Source organism: Oreochromis niloticus, linkage group LG1 (assembly GCF_001858045.2).
Source record: "Oreochromis niloticus isolate F11D_XX linkage group LG1, O_niloticus_UMD_NMBU, whole genome shotgun sequence".
In the NCBI taxonomy this organism is placed as follows: Eukaryota; Metazoa; Chordata; class Actinopteri; order Cichliformes; family Cichlidae; genus Oreochromis; species Oreochromis niloticus.
Window position 1 is genome coordinate 12,681,399 of NC_031965.2, and position 19,673 is coordinate 12,701,071.

The 19,673-nt window shown below is 40.2% G+C and overlaps 1 protein-coding gene across 4 annotated transcripts; it reads left to right on the forward strand.

Annotated features, from left to right (window-relative positions):
- The first annotated feature begins 565 nt into the window (after positions 1-565).
- On the forward strand, positions 566-13,744 carry LOC100701320 (SHC-transforming protein 1). 4 transcript variants are annotated; one of them, XM_005461583.4, is made up of 14 exons: positions 566-887; positions 1,089-1,167; positions 1,246-1,808; positions 4,874-4,944; positions 7,441-7,501; positions 7,600-7,719; positions 7,824-7,877; positions 9,269-9,320; positions 9,417-9,543; positions 11,099-11,282; positions 12,072-12,144; positions 12,370-12,466; positions 12,565-12,712; positions 12,798-13,744. In XM_005461583.4, the coding sequence occupies exons 2-14, from the start codon at positions 1,116-1,118 to the stop codon at positions 12,960-12,962; spliced, it is 1,767 nt and encodes a 588-aa protein (XP_005461640.1). In that variant the 5' UTR covers positions 566-887; positions 1,089-1,115; the 3' UTR covers positions 12,963-13,744. The 4 variants fall into 4 exon arrangements, with proteins under 4 accessions (XP_005461640.1, XP_025760452.1, XP_005461641.1 ...); XM_025904667.1 differs by having other exon boundaries at positions 1,121-1,167; XM_005461584.4 differs by lacking the exon at positions 1,089-1,167.
- The last annotated feature ends 5,929 nt before the right edge of the window (positions 13,745-19,673 follow it).

Consider the following 19,673-nt stretch of genomic DNA (forward strand, 5'->3'; position numbering starts at 1 on the left):
ACATCACTCAGATTTCAATATTGCATACTCTTTGACAATAGCTAGTGGTGTGTAATTATTATTTTATGGAAAATGGTAAAGCTCCATGGTTTAAAATGCTTTTACTGTGGAATTTGAGAGTATGGAGGCACCGCTGCAATCTGAAAGACAATCTTTCAATCAGGGATAATACCAGTATGTAAAACACTGTTTAAATGGCGCCTGGAATATTGTTCTGATCGGGATCAAAGGGAAATGCAAATGCTTGAGTTAAATCCTCTTCCTCCTGTGTGTTAATTTGAACAATACAGCCACTATAAGGGTACATTTTATTGTGTAAATCATGTCAGTCACGGTACCAGTGATAAAATGTTATTTTCCAAAGAGACAAGTAAGCCAAATTAATGATAATTTATTTATAAAACATCTCTAAGGTGGAAGTCATGTTAGAAGAAAGGAATGGAGCACAGCTTCAGTGTAATACTGAGTGTGAATGTGTGTGTGTGTGTGTGTGTGTGTATGCACAGCATGAGTCACCCAGCCTGCCTGTGATTGGATGGTAGTTTATGGGTGAGGGAGGAGAAAGAGAGCCTTGGGGGCCGTCTGTCAATCTCTCCTCTGCTCCATTCACACATTCATCTGCATGCAGCGTCATGAGAGAGACAGAGGAAGTGAGCGAGGTCTCATTCATAAAAAAAAGAGAAAGTTCATTCATACACGCTGCACAATCCTGCTGCGCCTCAGAAAGAAAAGACAGAGGGGAGGAAAGTTGATGTGAAGGTGAAGCTGGGAGCCTGGCAACTGACTGAGAAAGTGTGTGGATCAGTAGGATGGGGCTGTACTCTGCATGACTAGAGTGGAGCAGACTGGACTGTAGACTTAACAGGACATCCCAGAGTCCTACAGTGGTGAGTTGAATCTGCGCAGCAGGATTCCCTTTAAATGATCTGACGACAGAGAGCACCCGACACAAAGATAGTTTTCAGACGGTCCTGAAACCTGATGTTATTTCTTCATCTCCTTTTACCAAAATCTTTAGTTAAACCTCCTTAACGGTGACCTGAATTTTCAAGTTTTCCCTTTTCATTTTTTTTTAACATTTATTTCAGTGTTCTCCTTTGCTCTGTTTCCTGATTATGAGAGAGCAAACCTTATCCAGGTTCAAATCACAGACGGGACTCCTACCAGGCAGGTCACTTAATCAGTACAATGAAAATCACAGTGCGGCTGATTTGATTCTGACACTTTCTTTTTCATCTTCTACAGGTATGCTGAAGCGTACTAAATACAGTCGACTGCGCAACGATTCTCCAACATCTCTGGAGGAGAACCCCCAGAGAATGTTGCCCCTGAAGCAGGACCTTTGCTTAGACTCTGAATTCAGTCAGCTGGGACCTGGGATAACTACACACCACGGACCATCCACCCTGAGGGATTTCATCCCCCGCATGGCCAACATCCGACTGCAAAGCCCTATTTCCCGGCAAGGCCTAAAAGGACAGACAGACACAGCCAGAGGCAGAAGCATCAGTGCCCCTACTGACAAACCCTTGTCCAGAACAGAGTGGGGTTCAGGAAGTAATGAGAGATTTTGCACTCACCCTTCCCTCAACGCTCCCCTATCCACAGGCCAAAATCTAATTCACCCTGCTTTGCTCTGCACAAAAAGACCTATCACCCTACATCGGATGGCAAGCCTTCCTTGGACCCCTGGATATCCTCCCTGCTCACATCACAGAGGGGGTCTGTGCTGTGTGAAGATTTCCTCTGCAAAAGGTGATCGTACAGTGGTGGGGACAGGAAGCAGTGCAGTTCACCATCACATCAAGGTACCTGACCCTGCACATGTACATGATCAGATAGAGTAAACCAAAAGTTTACTTGCCCAAGTAATTCATATTCTTCATTTTGTTAATGTGTGTAAAATTCTTTGTGTGTAGAAACTACCAAAATGCTGCGTAAGCTCCTTTTCTCTGCACTGTGGAACAAAGTCCTCATAACCTAAAGATATGCCAGATTTCAGCAGTGTTAAATTACTGTTTACTTGCTGCCAGGGCCAAAATAAATACAGACACGTGAACATAGAAAATACACATATGCATACACTCTCTGCTCTATCCACACCGTCACACTCACAGTCACTCCCCTCCTCAGTTAGAGCCTCCTATGTAGGCAGTAGTGACTCATCCTAGCTCTCTGCTTCCCTCTAGTTCAGTCCTGTTATGTGTGTGAGTGCATGTGTGTGAATATATCTAGTATCAGCATGCTGTCCTAGAGCAGGACCCATCTTGTCCCGATGGCAGAGGTGTGTCCACACAGGCCTGTGAGCTGACCACTGGTGGAAATGAGAATGGACTGTCTGATTGACCTCTATAAACAAGCACACACATATATTTCTTCTGCCCGCTCACCCCACCCATGTATACACATATTGATTTAAGTCTGGTTTTTATCAATGGACTTACTCATCCTGCCTCCAGCCTATGAGGTTTGCGATATTGAATTTCCTGGCCAGTAGAAGTGGGACTCGTCATAGTGTATTTGAGCACATGGCCTGAATATTGCCTGGTAGCTTCTCTGTCTTCCTCACGTCTATATAGTCTGATAAATTCAGTTACAGTCAGATGCATGTCAACATTTACCTCAACTCTGAGTTGTCTGGCATTCTAATAAGCTAAAGCAAAACTGTAAAGATTGTACTAGCTACTTGTCGCATGGTTAGAATCTGCTGACAGGTTGCACATTAAAATGTAGTACTGTCCTCACAGCTTTTACTTTCTGCTCACTTGCTTTGCTTAAAACTGCCAGCTTGCTTTTGCTTTTGTAAACTTGAGACTTACTTATTTCTTGGGTATTCCAGTCAAAATTTGCTACAAAGATTTAAAAGGTTAGTTTTGGGCAGCAATAACTCAAAGTAATCACTACCTCCACCAAGGACTGTGTGCCTGTCATTCAGTTTTAATTTTTAAATGTTATTTATAATGTTATTTGTAAGGTAAAGACCCTACAATAATACAGAGAAAATTTCAACAACAAGCAAGTACAGGAAGAAAAATTCCCTTTAAAATGGAAGAAACTACAAACTTCTTAAACTAAGAACAGAACAAAAATAAATATACACAAAGTACAACAGTATTCCCTTTAAAGTAAATACTGCACAGAGAGTGAGCTGCCTTAGCGGAGGTTTATGCTTTCACAGGTCTTCTTGTTTTGTATGATTTTATCAGTCTTTCACTTTGTTGTGGAAGGATTTTGACCCACTCCTCTTCGTAAGGTTGCTTCAGTTCATTGAAGTTTGTTGGCATTCGTTCATGCACAGCTCTCTTAAGTTTCCACTACAGCATTTTCTGTTGTGTTGCATTCTGGACTTTGGGTAGTTGCAACACTTTTAGTCTTTTTCAGCAATTCTCTTGTAGATTTGCTGCTGTCCTTGAGATTATTGTTCCGTTACTTGACCCAATTTTGTACAAACTTTCGCTGTTGCACAGATGGCCTCATATTTGACTCCTAAATACGTTGCTATACAGAGGAGTTTATGGTTGACTCAGTGACTGCAAGGTGTCCAGGTACTTTGGCTACAAAACAAGCCCAAATCTTCACCCCTCCACAGCTGTGCTTGACAGTAGGCATGAGCTGTGTTTGCTGATATGCTGTGTTTGGTTTATGACAATCATTGTCCATCATGGCCACACATTTCTGCTTTGGACTTGTCTGGCCAAAGGACATTGTCCCTAATGTCTTGCGGCTTTTGCAGATGGAACTTTGCAAACCTAAGCCACACTGCCATGTTATTTTTAGAGAAGAGGCTTTCTCTTGGCAATCACTCAAAACAAACTTGCTCAGTCCTTTTCTAATTGTACTGTCATGAACTTTAACATTTCACATCCTAAGATCTGTAGAACCTGAGATGTAGCTCTTAGATTTGCCTGGACATCCACTCCCTGGACAAACTGTGGCATAGTGTTAACATGGCTGAATACTCCAGACCAGCAAACTACCAAAATGTCTGGTTTTATAGAGGTTGTCACACTTCCTGACGATTATTTAATCGTTGATTAGCACCACCTGCTTACCTTCTTAACTCCAGTGGGAGCAGTAAAGGTGGAGTTAGTTTTTCAGTGTCCCATGAAAGCTCTTTAAGCATCACTTAAAGAACCCTGGGGTACTTTCTTTTGAATAACTAAAATACCTTTATTTTGATAGCATGGCCATATATAACCAACAGACAAACAAAAACAACTCCAATGTGTTTCAGAATACATTCCTTAAGAAGTTAAACTGATTTCAAGAAAACAATGACATAATTTGGATATGAACTTTAAAATTCTGCTCTGTGTATCTAATTTATTGATTGTTTTCAAACTAGCATTTCCATCCTGTCTCACGTGTTCTATCACACATTTTTTAAACAAAATTCCCATTCCCATCCCAAAAACTCTAAGAATGCACATGGATGCACATGGATGCACATGTATGGGACTTAAATGACTTAAACACAGCAATGCATAAAACCACTTTCTCTCTCTATCGGCTTTCTAGAACCTTCTAGAAGGCCCAGTTATTTCCACTCCTCTTGACTCATGATTTGTGAACATCTACGTGTAAATCTATGTTGTCTGCCGCAAATCAGCTCATGAACTTTTCACCTTTTCTGCAGAATCATTTTCTTCCATCATAAAAACTAAAAGTGAGGATGCAATAACAGAAAATTCATGAAAAGTGACCAGACTCCTGTAAGAGAAATGTGTTGTGTTTCTTTCCTATATTTTAATTGTTGTTGAAAGTGCCCACCTCAGAGTCCTCACGACTCTGTTGGAGGTCCCTGAGACTTTTATTACTACAATTATTATTATAATATATTTTGCCACTGTTTTTTTTCTGTGTGTTTTTCTAGTACATGGGTAGTGTGGAAGTGACCCAGTCCATGAGAACCCTTGACTTTGATACAAGAATGCAAGTTACACGGTAGGAGGTCCTCTCTGCACCCCTTTCTAACAAACACAAACAAACACAAATATGAATATATACATCTAATGATATAATACATGAATGCATAATACATGCAACATAATCAATCTGACTGCAGGGGAATGCCATTTATGGATTAGTTGTTGTTTCGCTTGCACACAGATGAGGAAAAAAGCGAGCAAAATTGCTTTATCCTGAACTCATCTAACATATATTTGCCAAGCTAACCATGTGTAGCTTATTTCAAAAATGTTTCAAAGAGGGAAATCAAATTAAATGTATAATATTTCATAAACGGGGCTTTCTCCTCATCATTTGATATTGAAATCCTAGTGCAGGATGCCATAACACAGCCCTCTCTGTTTACAGCAGCGCTGTTGAATGATGGAGCAGAAAATCCAATTAGATGAATTTCCTCCTAATGATCCCTCAGTCTTATTAAAAGAGAGAGAGGGAGACAGACCTCAATCCAATTCATACAATGTGTTTTCAAGAAGAAAAAAGGTCTTCCTGGAAATCAGCATTGCTTCCTAGGTAGTGGGCTGTTCCATTCGTGCGCGTGGGGGTGCTTTTTTCTTTGCCCTCGCTGACCCAAGCCTCAGAGATACAATCTCAGCTCGGATTGACTTGATGAAAAAGAAACATACGAGGAATATTTTGAAGTGTTACTGCTTTAACAGTGCACATGGAAGTTTGTGATCAGCTACTCATATTTTTTTTCTGTAATTTTTTCTTCACTACAGTGATTATTGCAAGTTATCCTTAAAAGAAGGATTTAAATATTATGAGCTTATAAGTTACAAGAAAACTGAATTTGTAAAAAGCTAAAACAAAAGGAAATTAACAAAAACACCATCTTGTAACTAGTTATATTTCTTAAAAATAAAGATGAGGAGGATTTCGTAACTCTGTAAAAGACCATGTGGGCACTGGGAAGCAGCGCAACAATTTAATAATGTTTCTAAATGCAAAATTGCAAAGAATTGGAAGATTTCATCATATCATTAAAGGATTCCAAGAATCCAGAGAGACGTTAGCGAAGGACACGGCCAAAAACCAATATTGAAAGGGTGTGATCTTCAAGACCTCAGGCAACACTGCATTAAAAATAGACATTTTTTTAAAAATAGACAATACACAGATTTTATAGTGGAAATCCATGTGTGGGCAGCTGAAACTCACTGCTAGTGTAGACAGTTTGTGTCCTGGTCCACAAATGCAAATTGAAAATATGCCATACAATTAAAAACAAACTAAGAAACAAACAAAAGCAGTTATAAAAAAAAAAAAAATCCATAAAGGCCGCTACTGTACCGTCTTTGAGCCAAAGCTCATTTAAGATGGAGCGCAGATCACCTGCCTCCATCTCACCCTCCATCCTCCTTTGTCATACCAATCTGCATGTCCTCCTTCACTACATCCCTGAAACTTCTCTGTGGTCTTCCTCTTTTCCTCCTACCTGCAGCTCTATCTTCAATATCCAGTATATCCACTATACCTGCCATCTACCCTCAATACACATCACAATGTTGTCTGGAAACAGTATAGTCCACAGAGACTCCTGCCTGACCTCATCTGTCAACCTGTGCATCATCACTGCAACCTCAGGTCTCGGAGCTGATCCCTGATGTAATTCCATCCCAACCTTGAACCCGTTTTTCACTCCAGCTGCACACCTCACCACTGTCTCGCTGTCCAACCTGCTGCACATCCTTTCCAGCTCCATCTCTCTGCCTCTGCCAATTTATGCAAGTCCTTTTCGAATCTTGCATACAACTCACTATAAGCCTTTTCCTTTGCCTTTTTCACTTCTATCTTTCCTCCCAGTGCTGCTCCTGAGAAAGCTGCAGAATCAGCTTAAAACTACACTGGAGGAGCTTGTTAATGATCCTAAGACACTTGGGACCACAGTCACCAAGAACACTGTTAGGAACACACTGCGTTATGCTGTGTAATGGATTGAAGTCTTGCAGCACATGGTCAACAAGCCACATGAACAGGCTCGTATTAAGTGACCATTTAAACGATTCAGAGAAGGCCTGGGAGAAAGTGCTGAGATCGGGGGAAGAGAAATGCTGAGCGTGTGTGCAAACTTAGTGACCAACTACAAGAAATGTCTTATCAGTGTGCATGCCAACAAGGGTTTCTCCACCAAGTACTAAGTCATGTTTGGCTTTTGAATCAAATACTTTTTTCTCACAATGACGTGCAGATAAAAGGATACCTTTTGTGTAATATGGTTTTTTTTGTTGTGTGTACTACATGTACTCCAAAACTAAAGTAATAAAGTATTGCATTTGAGTAGGTATATTTGGTTACATTCTTTCAGCAGCAGTGCATATATATGTGCTTTCTGCAGTGTAGTTTTCTTCCTCTCACATGCACATCACATGTCAGCAGGGCACACCGGATCACATACAAAGGTATCTCTGTGTTACTGTGTGCATGTGCTTATGTACATGCTGATCTGTGTCTATGTGTTTGTGTGTGCAGAGAGGCAATCAGCAGACTTTGTGCGAGGACATTGCTCAAAACAGCAGTGAAAACTAAAAGGGTAAGGCTTGTGTACACAGACAGGCACACACTCATACTCACGCACGCTCTCTTTCTGGAACATTCAGCTGGAATAACAGTGGTTTTTGTCATCATTAGCCTGTTTGCAAGGGACTGTCTTCTGTTCTGGGTCAAACCAACCTGCAGTTTTCTGGAAGCAGGATCATCCTCACTGTCTCCACCGACAGTATGACTCTAATCGCTGCCTCCTCCTTACAGGTGACAGCCTCAGCATGTTAAACCCCATCATAACAGCCTCGTGTCAGGTTTATTGACCGCAAACCTTTCTGCTATTGTATCATTTCCTCTTTTCTCTTTCACAGAAGATTGCCCACCACCCCATGCAGACCATTTCATTTGCCTCCGGTGGAGATTCAGTATGTTCATATTCTCAAATCTTTCCCTTTGTACACGTTGATGATCAGATAGGGACACAAACAGGGTAGCAAGAGCACAATCACACACACAGTGAGTAATTTGATTTAGTCTGATTATTGCATGGTCTACTACCATTTATGGAGGATTAAATCATTTCCTGCCTCAACTCTTGATCATTCTGCTCTTTTAATTAGTGGTACAAGGTCAGGATCTGAAAGCATGCTACAAATGAAACTTCAGACTTTGGCAAAAAATGTCTAAACATTCCCTTGTGATTAAATTTAATGAATATGATTTATGCAAAGAACTGATATTCAACAGTATAATATCCCCAGCATTCAGAGTGTGCTGGGGGTATACTGACCTTTATTTTGTTAAATTTAATTTGGATTCTTCATTCTTGGGAGTGTGTGACGTGAACGTTTTGCCTGTTTCAGAAATGAGGCATGCCAGAAAAGTTTGAGAACCACCTCCTTAAGTGTTTAAAGCTTGTTGGTACTATATAAAGGATATAAAGGATTACTCTTTCAAGTCGGAGTCATTTAATAAATGTGTCTGTTTACAGTTTTACCCTTAATTTGGCTCATTGTAAAACTCTTGAATGTAATTCTTCTGATAATTAATTGCTAAAAGCAACAAATCATGAAATCCTTTCCTGTGACTTATACACTCGTCAGAGCGAACTGCTTTCATCATCTTTACACCTTGCCAAGTGCTTATCAGACTAATTACTCAGGTCTATTCTTCTTAATTTGTTTCCCTCTGTGCGCACATATTTCCACATGACAGGATTCAGGTTATTTGGCCTGAGTGAAAATTTCCTGTGCCCTAAAAATGTGTGTAATGAACATAAAGATCAATGCACATCTGTCTGTAGGGCATGTGGTTATTAGCTGCTGTCTAGGTCAAACTGTATTTTGGTTGGCCTTTTAGTTCAAACAAAGATTCACTACAAATCATGTGCAGAAATATACACCGACTAAAGATGAGAGAAAATAAGAAGGTAGTTACTCTCTGGGAGAGACAACAGCAGCAAAGCTGTGGATGGGATTATAGCTCACTGTTTTTAATTAATTAGCCATACTAATCTTGTAGTGTGCTCTAAGCCTCTGCTCAGCTGGCTTGGGCACATGAAAGATAGTAAGGGGGAATTAAATTCAGTCTGACACAGAAGCTTTATGTTGAACCATATTCAGCTTACTGTGCTCTTGTGTTAGGCTGAACTCTTCCGACGAAGCATACACGTGGATGAGCATTAGCTGAAAATGAAGTGAAAATATAAATTGAAACAGAGCTTTCCACATGGAAAAAGTCTATTGAGTCATTTTTTCCATTTATAATTTATAATCATGCCTTTTATTGTTTTTTTTTTCTCTCAATTTGTTTACAGGACATGGCAGATTACATTGCTTATGTAGCTAAAGACCTTGCCAATGACAGAGGTATGAGAGAGAGTTTGCTTTGAGCTGGCCTTACACTCAAATTTCAATTTACTGATTGTTATGAAAGTAATGTTTGACTTTTGCTCTCTATGGCAGCCTGTCACATCCTGGAGTGTCCCGAGGGTCAAGCCACCGAGGTTATCAACAGCATCGGTCAGGCCTTTGAGACGCGCTTCCGCCACCTTCTCAGCCAGACACCATCGGTCCTGTCCACCAGTTCCAGGTTATAGCTCTTGCATGTATATATGTGAATAAATATATATATATATATATATATGCATGTGTGTATATATACATAAATATTATAGTATATAATGGATTTGCGATTAAATATAGAAACAATATTATGCAGTGATCGGAGGGTCAGGGGTTCGAAATCCACTGAACGGCTACCCTGAGGTACCCCTGAGCAAGGTACCGTCCCTACACACCGCTCCCCGGGCGCCCAATGGCTGCCCACTGCTTCACAGAGTGAATGGGTTAAATGCAGAGAGGAATTTCCCCACGGGGATCAATAAAGTATACATTATTATTATTATTATTATTATTATTGTTGTTGTTATTATTATTGTCATTATTATTATTGTTATTATTATTATTATCATGTCAGTGACTCTGAGTGAATTCATATGTACATATAAGTATAGCTGAATATATATGTATGATTGTATATAGTGCCATAAGTATTGGCCCCCTTCCTAATGTTTGCATATTTGTTACATTTAAATGCTCCAGATCAACAAATAAATTTTAATATGAGACAGAGAACCATAATAAATACAAAATGCAGTTTTTAAATTATAATTTTGGTTTATTAGGGCTAAAAGCTATCCGAACCTACTGGGCCTTTGTGAAAAAGTAATTGCCCTCTAAATCTAATAACAGGTTGTGCCACCTTTGGCGACAAGAACTGCAATCAAGCACTCATGATAACTGGAATAACTGAGGTGTGGAGGAATTTTGGCCCACTCTTCTTAGAAGAATTGTTTTAATTCAGACATACTGTTCATGTTAAACGAGCATGATTTATGCTTAAGTATCTCAATCAGATAATTTTGGCCTAATGAAAGTCCAGACTTTGAATAACCCATCAATATTTTTTTGAACCATTCGGAGGTGGACTTCATGGTCTGTTGAAAAAACCAAAGCTTCATTAAGCTTCAGGGCACAAACTGATGTCCAAAAGTTCTCCTTCTAGAATTTCTGCTAGAGAGCAGAATTCATGGTTCCATCAGTTTCAGCAAGTCCTCCTGAAGCAGCAACGCAGCCTTAGACCACCACACTACCCCTGACATGTTTGGGGCACAAACCTTCCAAAAAGTTCAGCTTTTATCTCATCGGTCCACAGAATATTTTTCCAAAAGTCTTGGGGGTCATCAAGATGCTAATTGGCAAATGCGAGATGAGCCTGTGTGCCTTCCACTCCTGGGAAGGTTCACCACTGCTTTTCTCCATTTGTGGATAATGGCTCTCACTGTCTCACCCTGATAGATGTAAATTAGTTTGTTTATCAGTTGTTTTTGAGATCTTTTAGCCTGTTTCACTTTGTCAGACAGGTTCTATTTAGGTGATTTGCTGATTCAGCAGGTCTGGCGGTAATCAGGCCTGGGCAAGTGAAACTGAACCCAGGTTTCCAAAAAATGTGACAGTTAATTCATGGCTTACCAAGGGAAGACATATCAGGCAAATCAGACTATCTTTATCTGATATTAAAATGTATCTATCTTTTCCTTCCTTCCATCCTTCTTCCAATACCTCAACATTATGTGTGTATTCAGACCGGCACTGAGAATCTGTCACAAATGGTGCCCAGAAGAGATAATAATAAACCAAAAGGCAAAGCGGGAAGGAGAATTCAGTGAACACCGTGACTACTACAACGTGACCCCAGGAGACCCAGGTGGAATAAAAGACTTTCAGGTCACAGAAGAGGAGAGCAAAGAAGATGCTAACATTAACAGGGTAAGACTTACCTGTAACAACAAAGCACTAATAATTTACTTGAGTTTGTGTATATAGGTACAGGACCTTGAAGACAATTTGTTCAGAAAGAAAAAGTCCCCAATGTTCTTTTAAAAGCTTTAAACCACATCTCTCGGTGCTTTTCAGCATTTTTAAAGTGGTCGACTAGCATGAATACAGATTAGTTTTTGATAGTTTTATGTGATAGCTTGTCACATTACAATTTGAAACATAATTTTGTTGCAATGCATGAGACTGCATTATTTAAACTTATATTGTATAGGATGTATTGTAGACTATAATCACATCTATGGACTAAGTTCACAAACTTAGCATTGGCTAAAAGTCTTAGCATTTAGCCAACAGATAAGCTGGATTTACGCAGGCTGAATTTGACTACTTTGCAGTAATCGCTGTAATGCTGAAATGCTTTTCAGGTCATTTTTAAATGACAGCCAAAACATGTGTTTTTTTGTGAAGAAATTTAGAAATGATGTTGTTTTAATTAAATATGATAGAAGCAGGCACACAGTGCACTAACACATTTTATGGTCTTGTTATTGAGCACAAATGTTGATCCCAGATGAGAAACACTTGAGCTACTTCTCACCAAACATCACCTCACAAGTTTTCTTCACTTCCCAGAATTACCAGATGATAATTTCCTGTCATGACTGCTCATCTCTAAAATGTTACCAGCGCAGTTGCCCCTAAACACACACAGACGTTCAAACGTGCACAGCCAACAATATGTGTCTGGTGTGTATGACTCATGGTGTGCCATTGCAGGTCTGTTTCTCTCGGCCTGTTTCCCTGTATGAGAACTGCTCCATCACAGATGAGACTCCAGCTCCACCTGCAGGTGAAAATCAACTGCGTTATCCAAGTACAGTTTCGAGTTTGTCCATATAATGCATGTGTGTCCCTCAAGTACAATTACGACTTCTATGCCTCTATGATTCAGAGGAAACTGTACTTTACTTTAACTTGGTTATTAAAAATCAAATAAAGTGAGCAGTGCTTCAATTGGGGTTTAAAGCTGTTGCTTTTCAAATGTTATTTTCTTCCTCTATCTAATCTCCATCAGATTTAGAGCAGTCTGAGGTCAATACTGAACAACGCTCTCTGCTCACTGAGACGCGGGTCCAGAAGCTGATCCAGGAAGAAGGATGGTTCCACGGCAGGTTGGTAATCAATATCTGTTTGACTATAAGTGATGCATCAAAATGCCGCTAATTCCAAGGTCATTCTCTCCCATGGAATTTTGTTTGTTTCAACCCAGGTTAGGAAGAGAGCAGGCGGAGTCGCTTCTCACCTGTAGTGGAGATTTCCTGGTCAGAGAGAGCAGCTCTGCCGCTGGTCAGTATGTACTCAGCGGTATGGAGGGAGCTACTGTGCGACACCTACTGCTGGTTGATCCACATGGACAGGTACAGCTCTGCTGGTGGAATTCAAATATCGTTTAAAGAAGAGAAAGAAAGCAACTTTTAAGCATATTTTCCATTTATTGACCAGGTGCGGACCCGTGATCAGGTGTTTCTGAGTGTTGGCCACCTGGTGCGATTCCACATGGAGAATCAGATGCCCATTGTTTCTGGAAGCAGCGAGCTGTGCCTGAAACAGCCGATCCTGCAAACACACAAACATTCACAGACTGCCAGATGCATGGTCTTGAATTAGCAGTGGTTTTTGAGATGAAACACAGAGAGGCCTAGAAACAACAAAAAGAAGAAGACGAACTTTTAAACCTTTAAACACTTTCAGCTGCCTCAAGAGAAGAGCACCCCTGGACATCATTTCCAGTGAGCTGTGATCATTTTTCCAAACTGTTGGGACAATTTTACATTATTTGCCCATTATATTATTTACTGTGTGTTTTGTTTTTTGTTTGAGTAAACTCTCAAGTCACTGCTTGTGCCTGTATTGAGAACAGCCTTTGGCCTGCAGAACATCCTGTCTCGCTCTCAGGCAGTTTGCTATTATTTACTCAGTGTCTCAACACAGTCTCTGGTGTTGGCAGGAAATAACCAGAATGTTGGCAGGCTTTCCAAATCCTTTTCTACATGCTATATTTGTCTCGTGTTCATTAGTTTTGATTTTCTTTTGTTTTTGTTCCCACTTTCCATGATTAACTTGAGAAAAATAACTTTTCATCCCACTTGTTTGTTGCATACTGAATACGAAACTGCAGTGGTCTTTGTATCTAGAAGCCCCATCTAGGTCCACATTACATGTGGTTAAACACATCTTTGGGTCTTTTACAGAAGTGATTAAATCGGATTTTGTCGGTGATTTATTTGTCGTTAAACCTCTAACCACAAAAACAGAACTTTGTTTTGAAATCGTGTTGCAGTCCATCCAAGGATTCCAGTCAATTCACGCCACAACAAAAAGGTATCAAACTAATGGAATTAGCTTAGAGTGACTAGGGATTGTACCACAAAATAAACAGTTCCTCACAACATTGCCCACATTGTTATTCAATTTAGAAAAGCTAAAAGCATTCAGATGTCATTGTATTCACAATAACATTTAACTGAATAACTTGGTTGTATGGAAAATTTCTTTTTTTTCCCATATACTACAAAAACCTTAGATACCCTGCATAGTTATGTGTTGTTATACACATACAGTCACCAGCCCCTTCATCATGAATGTAGACATTGCCAGGACGACGATGACGTTCAAACTGAGGATCAGAATGGGAAAGAAAGATGATTTTAAGTAACTTTGAATGTGGCATGGTTATTTTCGCCAGATGGGCTGGTCTTATTATTTCAGAAACTGCTGACTCACCGAGATTCTAGTTCTCATGTCAGAGGTCAGAGGAGAATGGCCAGACGCGCCATGTCACAAAACTCAAATCATCTCAACTTGGTTTCTTGAACATGACAGTGAGTTCACTCTACTCAAATGGCCTCAACAGGAACCAGATGTGAATCCAATAGAACACCGTTGGGATGTAGTGGAACAGGAGATTCACATTGTGGATATGCAGGTGACAAATTGTCACATCCACATGTACATATAGTGATTTTGAATCATATTTGCGTGCCATCCTATCAGGTCAATATGGGTCAAACTCCCTGAGGAATGTTTCCAGCACCGTGTTGAATCTGTGCTATGAAGAATTAAAGCAGTTTTGAAGGTAAATGAAGGTTCAAGCCAGCAAGGTGTCATTAATTAAATGTCCAGTGAGTATATATGTGGATATATTTTTTTCAGTCTTCAGCACAAACATTATTTAACTGCCACTCCAGCTCCACTACTTCCACTATGTGTTGTACAGTTACTTTAAGTGCTTAGAACATGAAGCAAAAAACATACCTATAATTTGTAAGATGTCGTTATTCTGTACTTCATGGGCTGAGCTCACATGGTGAAGCTTGAAAGCAAGAGCCAATAAAATGTATTATTATTATTTTGTAAATTCCATGTTTAGGATCAGCAGGGTAAATGCAACTTTGTGCAACAATTTTAAAGCAGGAATCTTGAAATTAGTTCTCCCAGAAAGTCCCTATAAAAGTAAAAAATCACCAGCCCTGTTGTTTGGGTGAAATTAATCACTCCAGATTCTGGCTGTTTTATTGAACATGATTAGTTTTGGCCTTGGAAGCTTTACCCTGTTTCATTATTTCACTAAATTTAAACACTACCAGCTTTTTGATAGTGATAGATAAAAAAGAAACAGGGAAAAAAAAAATATTCCCTTGCATTTCAAATAAGTGGCCTCAAATGATTTGGACTAAAGTGTACAGAATTAAGCCCAACTTTTAAGAAAGCCCCAGAACATCAAATCCTAGTCAAAAGGTGTGAATATCAAACCATTAATCACATTATCAAAAACACTGTAGCGTATTTATTTAACACATTATTACATATCAGAGAAGAGCTTTGAATGTCTTTCAAGAAGCCTGGAGAACTATTCCTGAAGACTGGTTAGGCTGAGTTTTTACCTTATGTACTATATTTCCATGTATATTTGCAGATCTTTCAATAAATCCATTAACCTACTTTCCACCCTGAAAATATAAAGAAATCAACATTTTTACACAAATGTGTGTTTCTTAAAAGTCATTATGATTTTTCATTTTATTTTAAATTTTGCATATAATATCTAATCAGGTAATTATTTCTTCTTCACTGAAAGAAAAAAAAAGGACGTTTCACCGCATCCATGTTTCACTGGATATTTCACACCACAAGGTGGCGCCATTAGTCTTTACAAGAGCTCTTCATCCTATACTATACCAGCACATTTTCCCCTGATTGGTCAAATAGATCTGGATAGTTTTCTAAAACTGTATCTCCATTTAATCTTATATGCAATATAAAGCAAATTCACAAGAGCTAAATACAAAGAGTGAAACCTTAGTGTCTGTTTTAATGATATTCATACAGATGTGTCTGAAAAATCTGTGAAAATAGCTGGTAATAAACAGCCTATAACAACTACTGCAGCGCGGCTCCCTCAGATTTTAGCACCCTGTCACTTGTAGATTTTGGGGTAGTAAAATTAAAATGACTGTATGCTCAAAGTATGCAGTGGACAGTTTGGGGCTCTGCTGTGCTGCCCTCTCAGAGAGACTTGGAGGGTCTCACCCACACTAATCACCTTCAGCACTGTTTGCCAGGCTGAGACTGAGGAACAACTGGCAGTTGATGGGTAAATAAACTGCTCTGCCAATAACCGACAGAAAAGCGACAAACACTGATAGGGTATCTAAAGAACAGCAACACTCGAAGCCTTTTGTTCGGATAACTCTTTCAGATGTTATCACAGAACCTACATGCCATTTAACTTCCCACAATTCTTGGTAAAGAACAGGAAATGAACACACTTGAAATATTGTCCCCGTGTTTTCCTGAACACTTTATGCAGAAGGTAAATGTAATAATGATATCTGCGTCATTTGATACAGTCAGTAAACAGGCAGGGACTGAATGCATCTCTGTCCAAACAAACAAACAAAAAATCATCTTTTAATATGAATGCTGTCACAAGGGTGAAATTAAATAATTTTACAACCAAGAAATGCGGTTTTCCTGCTTCGCTCATGCCCATGTGGATTCTCTCTGAGTCACACGGACCTCACCCAGAACAACTCACCAAAAACAACAATGACCTAGTGTGTGATGCCATTCTTTCAGACTTGTGAGGCCTGGTGAGGGTCACATGTTGTCAAACTTGCGAGGTCACCATTTGACCTCTGGCCCCTCAGTCCCAGGAACAGCTTGCAAAGCTGTGGAGTGTAACTGTACAAGACAGTCAATTTATCAGACTGGTGTTGATAATTTGAACAAAGGAAATGTTTGTCTATAGATAACCCTCGACTCTTGAGCAGGATAAAAGCATATTTTTGCTCTGATATAAAAAGAAATTTGGCACTTTCAGTGAAAGGCAGTAATTTTAAGTGACTTCAAAGACACCGACGATATTCCAGTTAGAAAAACAAAGAAAGCTGGACATTCAACATTTTACTAGATATATGATCAGGAGGTTTTAAATGCTAATACGGAGACATCCATCCAGACTTCCATTCATACATTCGCTTCAGGGTCGTAGGAGCCTATCCCAGCTGTCTTAGGGCGAGAGGCAGGGTACACCCTGGACAGGTGGCCAGTCTGTCACAGGGCTAACACATAGAGACAGACAATCATTCGGACTCACATTCACACCTCACACAGTTTCCAATTAACCTAACTCCACTAACTGCATGTCTTTGGACTGGGAGGAAGCTGGAGTACCCACGCAAACACGAGGAGAACATGCAAACTCCACACAGAAAGACCCTAGAGGACCCAGTCCTGGTGGAAACCACTTAATACATAATTTCCACTGTGGATGACTAGACAACAACAAAAATCTTAAAAGCGACCATTAAAGACAAAGAATATAATGTCACAAAATGGATAAGTAACCAATTTATCACTTGCACTGACCAAAAAAGTTATTAAACTAATCCAGGAAACAATTGGTTTAATAATTAATAATAAAAAAATCAGGGTTGTGGTCCACCGCATAACTTTTACAGCCCTCGAACCCAATAATTAAAATAATTGAATAATGTCCAGTACGCATCACAAAATCTCCACTGTGTCAAGCTGTAATTCATTATTCAATCATCTAATTAAGAACATGACCCCCAGTAACAGATGCAGACACCCTTGGACATGAGATCTCCCTCCACCTCGCAACATGAGCCCATGAGGCTTTGAGTTTTCTCTTGCAGGAAAATTTACTGTTAGAGTGATTTAAATATTCAGCTCGACCAACAAAAGGGACTTTACCTTAAATGGTGTAAGCACATGTTGAGCTTTCCTTTGTTAGTGGATATGTGTGTGTGTGAGCGTGTTCTTTGAACCGATATCGAGACGTTTCCTCAGAAAAAGGAAATGACAAACTTTCTGTAAAAAATCTTCAAGTTCTCTCGTTTTAGTTCAGATCCAGAGCATTAATATAAAAGCCTGAACTTGAACTCCTTTTGCAGAATAAACCTGAGTGCTGATGAGCCTGAGGGCATTAACTTTGCACACACACACACACACACACACACACACACACACATTGCTCAAATGACAAAGCATTCCCAGACCCCGAAGCGCCTTAATGGAACAATTAAAGTCATAAAAAGCGCCCAGAATACGAGAGCATGAAATTGTTCCTCGTTTCAATGTTATCAGAGTCACACAGAGTTCAGATCTGGAAGGAAGCAAAGCAAGACTTGGCCCACTGACTGGGCCATGTTGCAGCACTTATTGCCATGCCAAAATCTACATGTATGCTCCCCCAGAGGCAGCCCAGAGGTGGAGACACGTGAGTCATGTGAGATTTGCAAACAAATGCACAAAAAAAAACAGAGACCGACGGGTTTTTGTGCCTGGTTCTATTTTCTGTTTCCACAAGTCAGGGACCAGTGAGGGTGTGCTGTGAAAGAAAGAGAGGGAGAGCCACGAGTCTCTGTTAAATGAGTATACAGTGAGTTGCTGTTGGCTGGGGTCTGTGCAGAATAGAGGAGTGTGTGCGTAACCCCCACAGCGACTGCCTCGCTCCTCAGCAGCCCTCAATCTGAGATTTTACCTCCCTGTGCTCACAGGCTCTTTACCCTGGCTTAGCATGGCAGCTTGGCAGGCCTTACTGAGTGGAATCGCACACATATGCACACACACATGCACAACACACTTTGTCCTCGAGCACAAAATGCCCTGGAGTTTCTTAACCTCTTTCAAATCTTCATCTTTCCACTCTCTCTTTATCATTGCCCCATTGGAAACTAGGTCAATGTCAGTTCATGTCATTAGCTTCTGCTCCAACTGTGCATGTGTGTGGGTGCAATCCAACTGTGCATGTGTCTGTGTGCTCCAACTGTGCATGTGTGTGTGCTGTCTAACTGTGCATGTGTAGGTGGACTCACAAGGGTGTGCATGATCATGTTCAGTTAGCAGCCATGCTTATCTGCCGCTTGGCTGCACTGGAATTGAATCTGTGCGCATGCGTGTGTGTGTGTGTGTGTGTATGTGTGTGTGTGTGTGACACGGTGATGATGAGGGGGTGGGGGATTCCAGGATTTTTGCACGAGGCAGCAGACAGATGTGGGAGACTTGAATCAAAACTGTTTTGTTGGCCAACTTCAAAAGGCGACTTCTCCAGTGTTGGTCTCTTTTTGCTTTCCATTCCTCTGTCATTCCCTCATGCTTTGGCCAGCAGCTCACGCTTCTCCCCTGTCTTTCAAGCAGAGCCTTGGAATTGAGCAAACAGCAGGACGGATGTTTCAGTAAATCTTTATCATGCTGAACTTTCTGTTTTTGCTCCGGAGGACCTGTGGTCTCTATAGGACCTCAAAAGGCATAATTAATAGTACACTCTAATTCACAACTTTTTCCCCACTTTTTAAGAGAACTCCTGCTACAGATTTTGAACCGAGGTCTCAAAGTTTCAGGGAGACCTTCTCTCAAAAGTTTACTATATAAACTGAAATCAGTCTTTCATCCATTTGTGATTGGTGCTGACTTAATTCATGTAATTTACAATACAATTCACAAATCTCCCAAAAGTCTGGATTAGGATGTGTTCTTGTAGTTTTATTGTTTGTAACTGCATTAGGAGGCTCAGCTGCAAATCAGCTGCTCTCAATGTTTAGTCCACATCAGCTGATAGCTAAGCAGATACTCTTCTAGACATCCAGTGAGCAAACCTCACATGGAACCTTATCTTGCATTACATATGCAAGCAGCTTTGCAACCCACCTCCACCCCAGCTCCTTGTTTTCAGGTTGTGCCCAACTTAATCATGTATTTGACAATCCCATCAGGCTCAGCCATGTGTTTGTTATTCCAATGTATTAAATGCATAGTACTTAAATGAAGTCTCCTGCAGTTGGTAGCATAGTG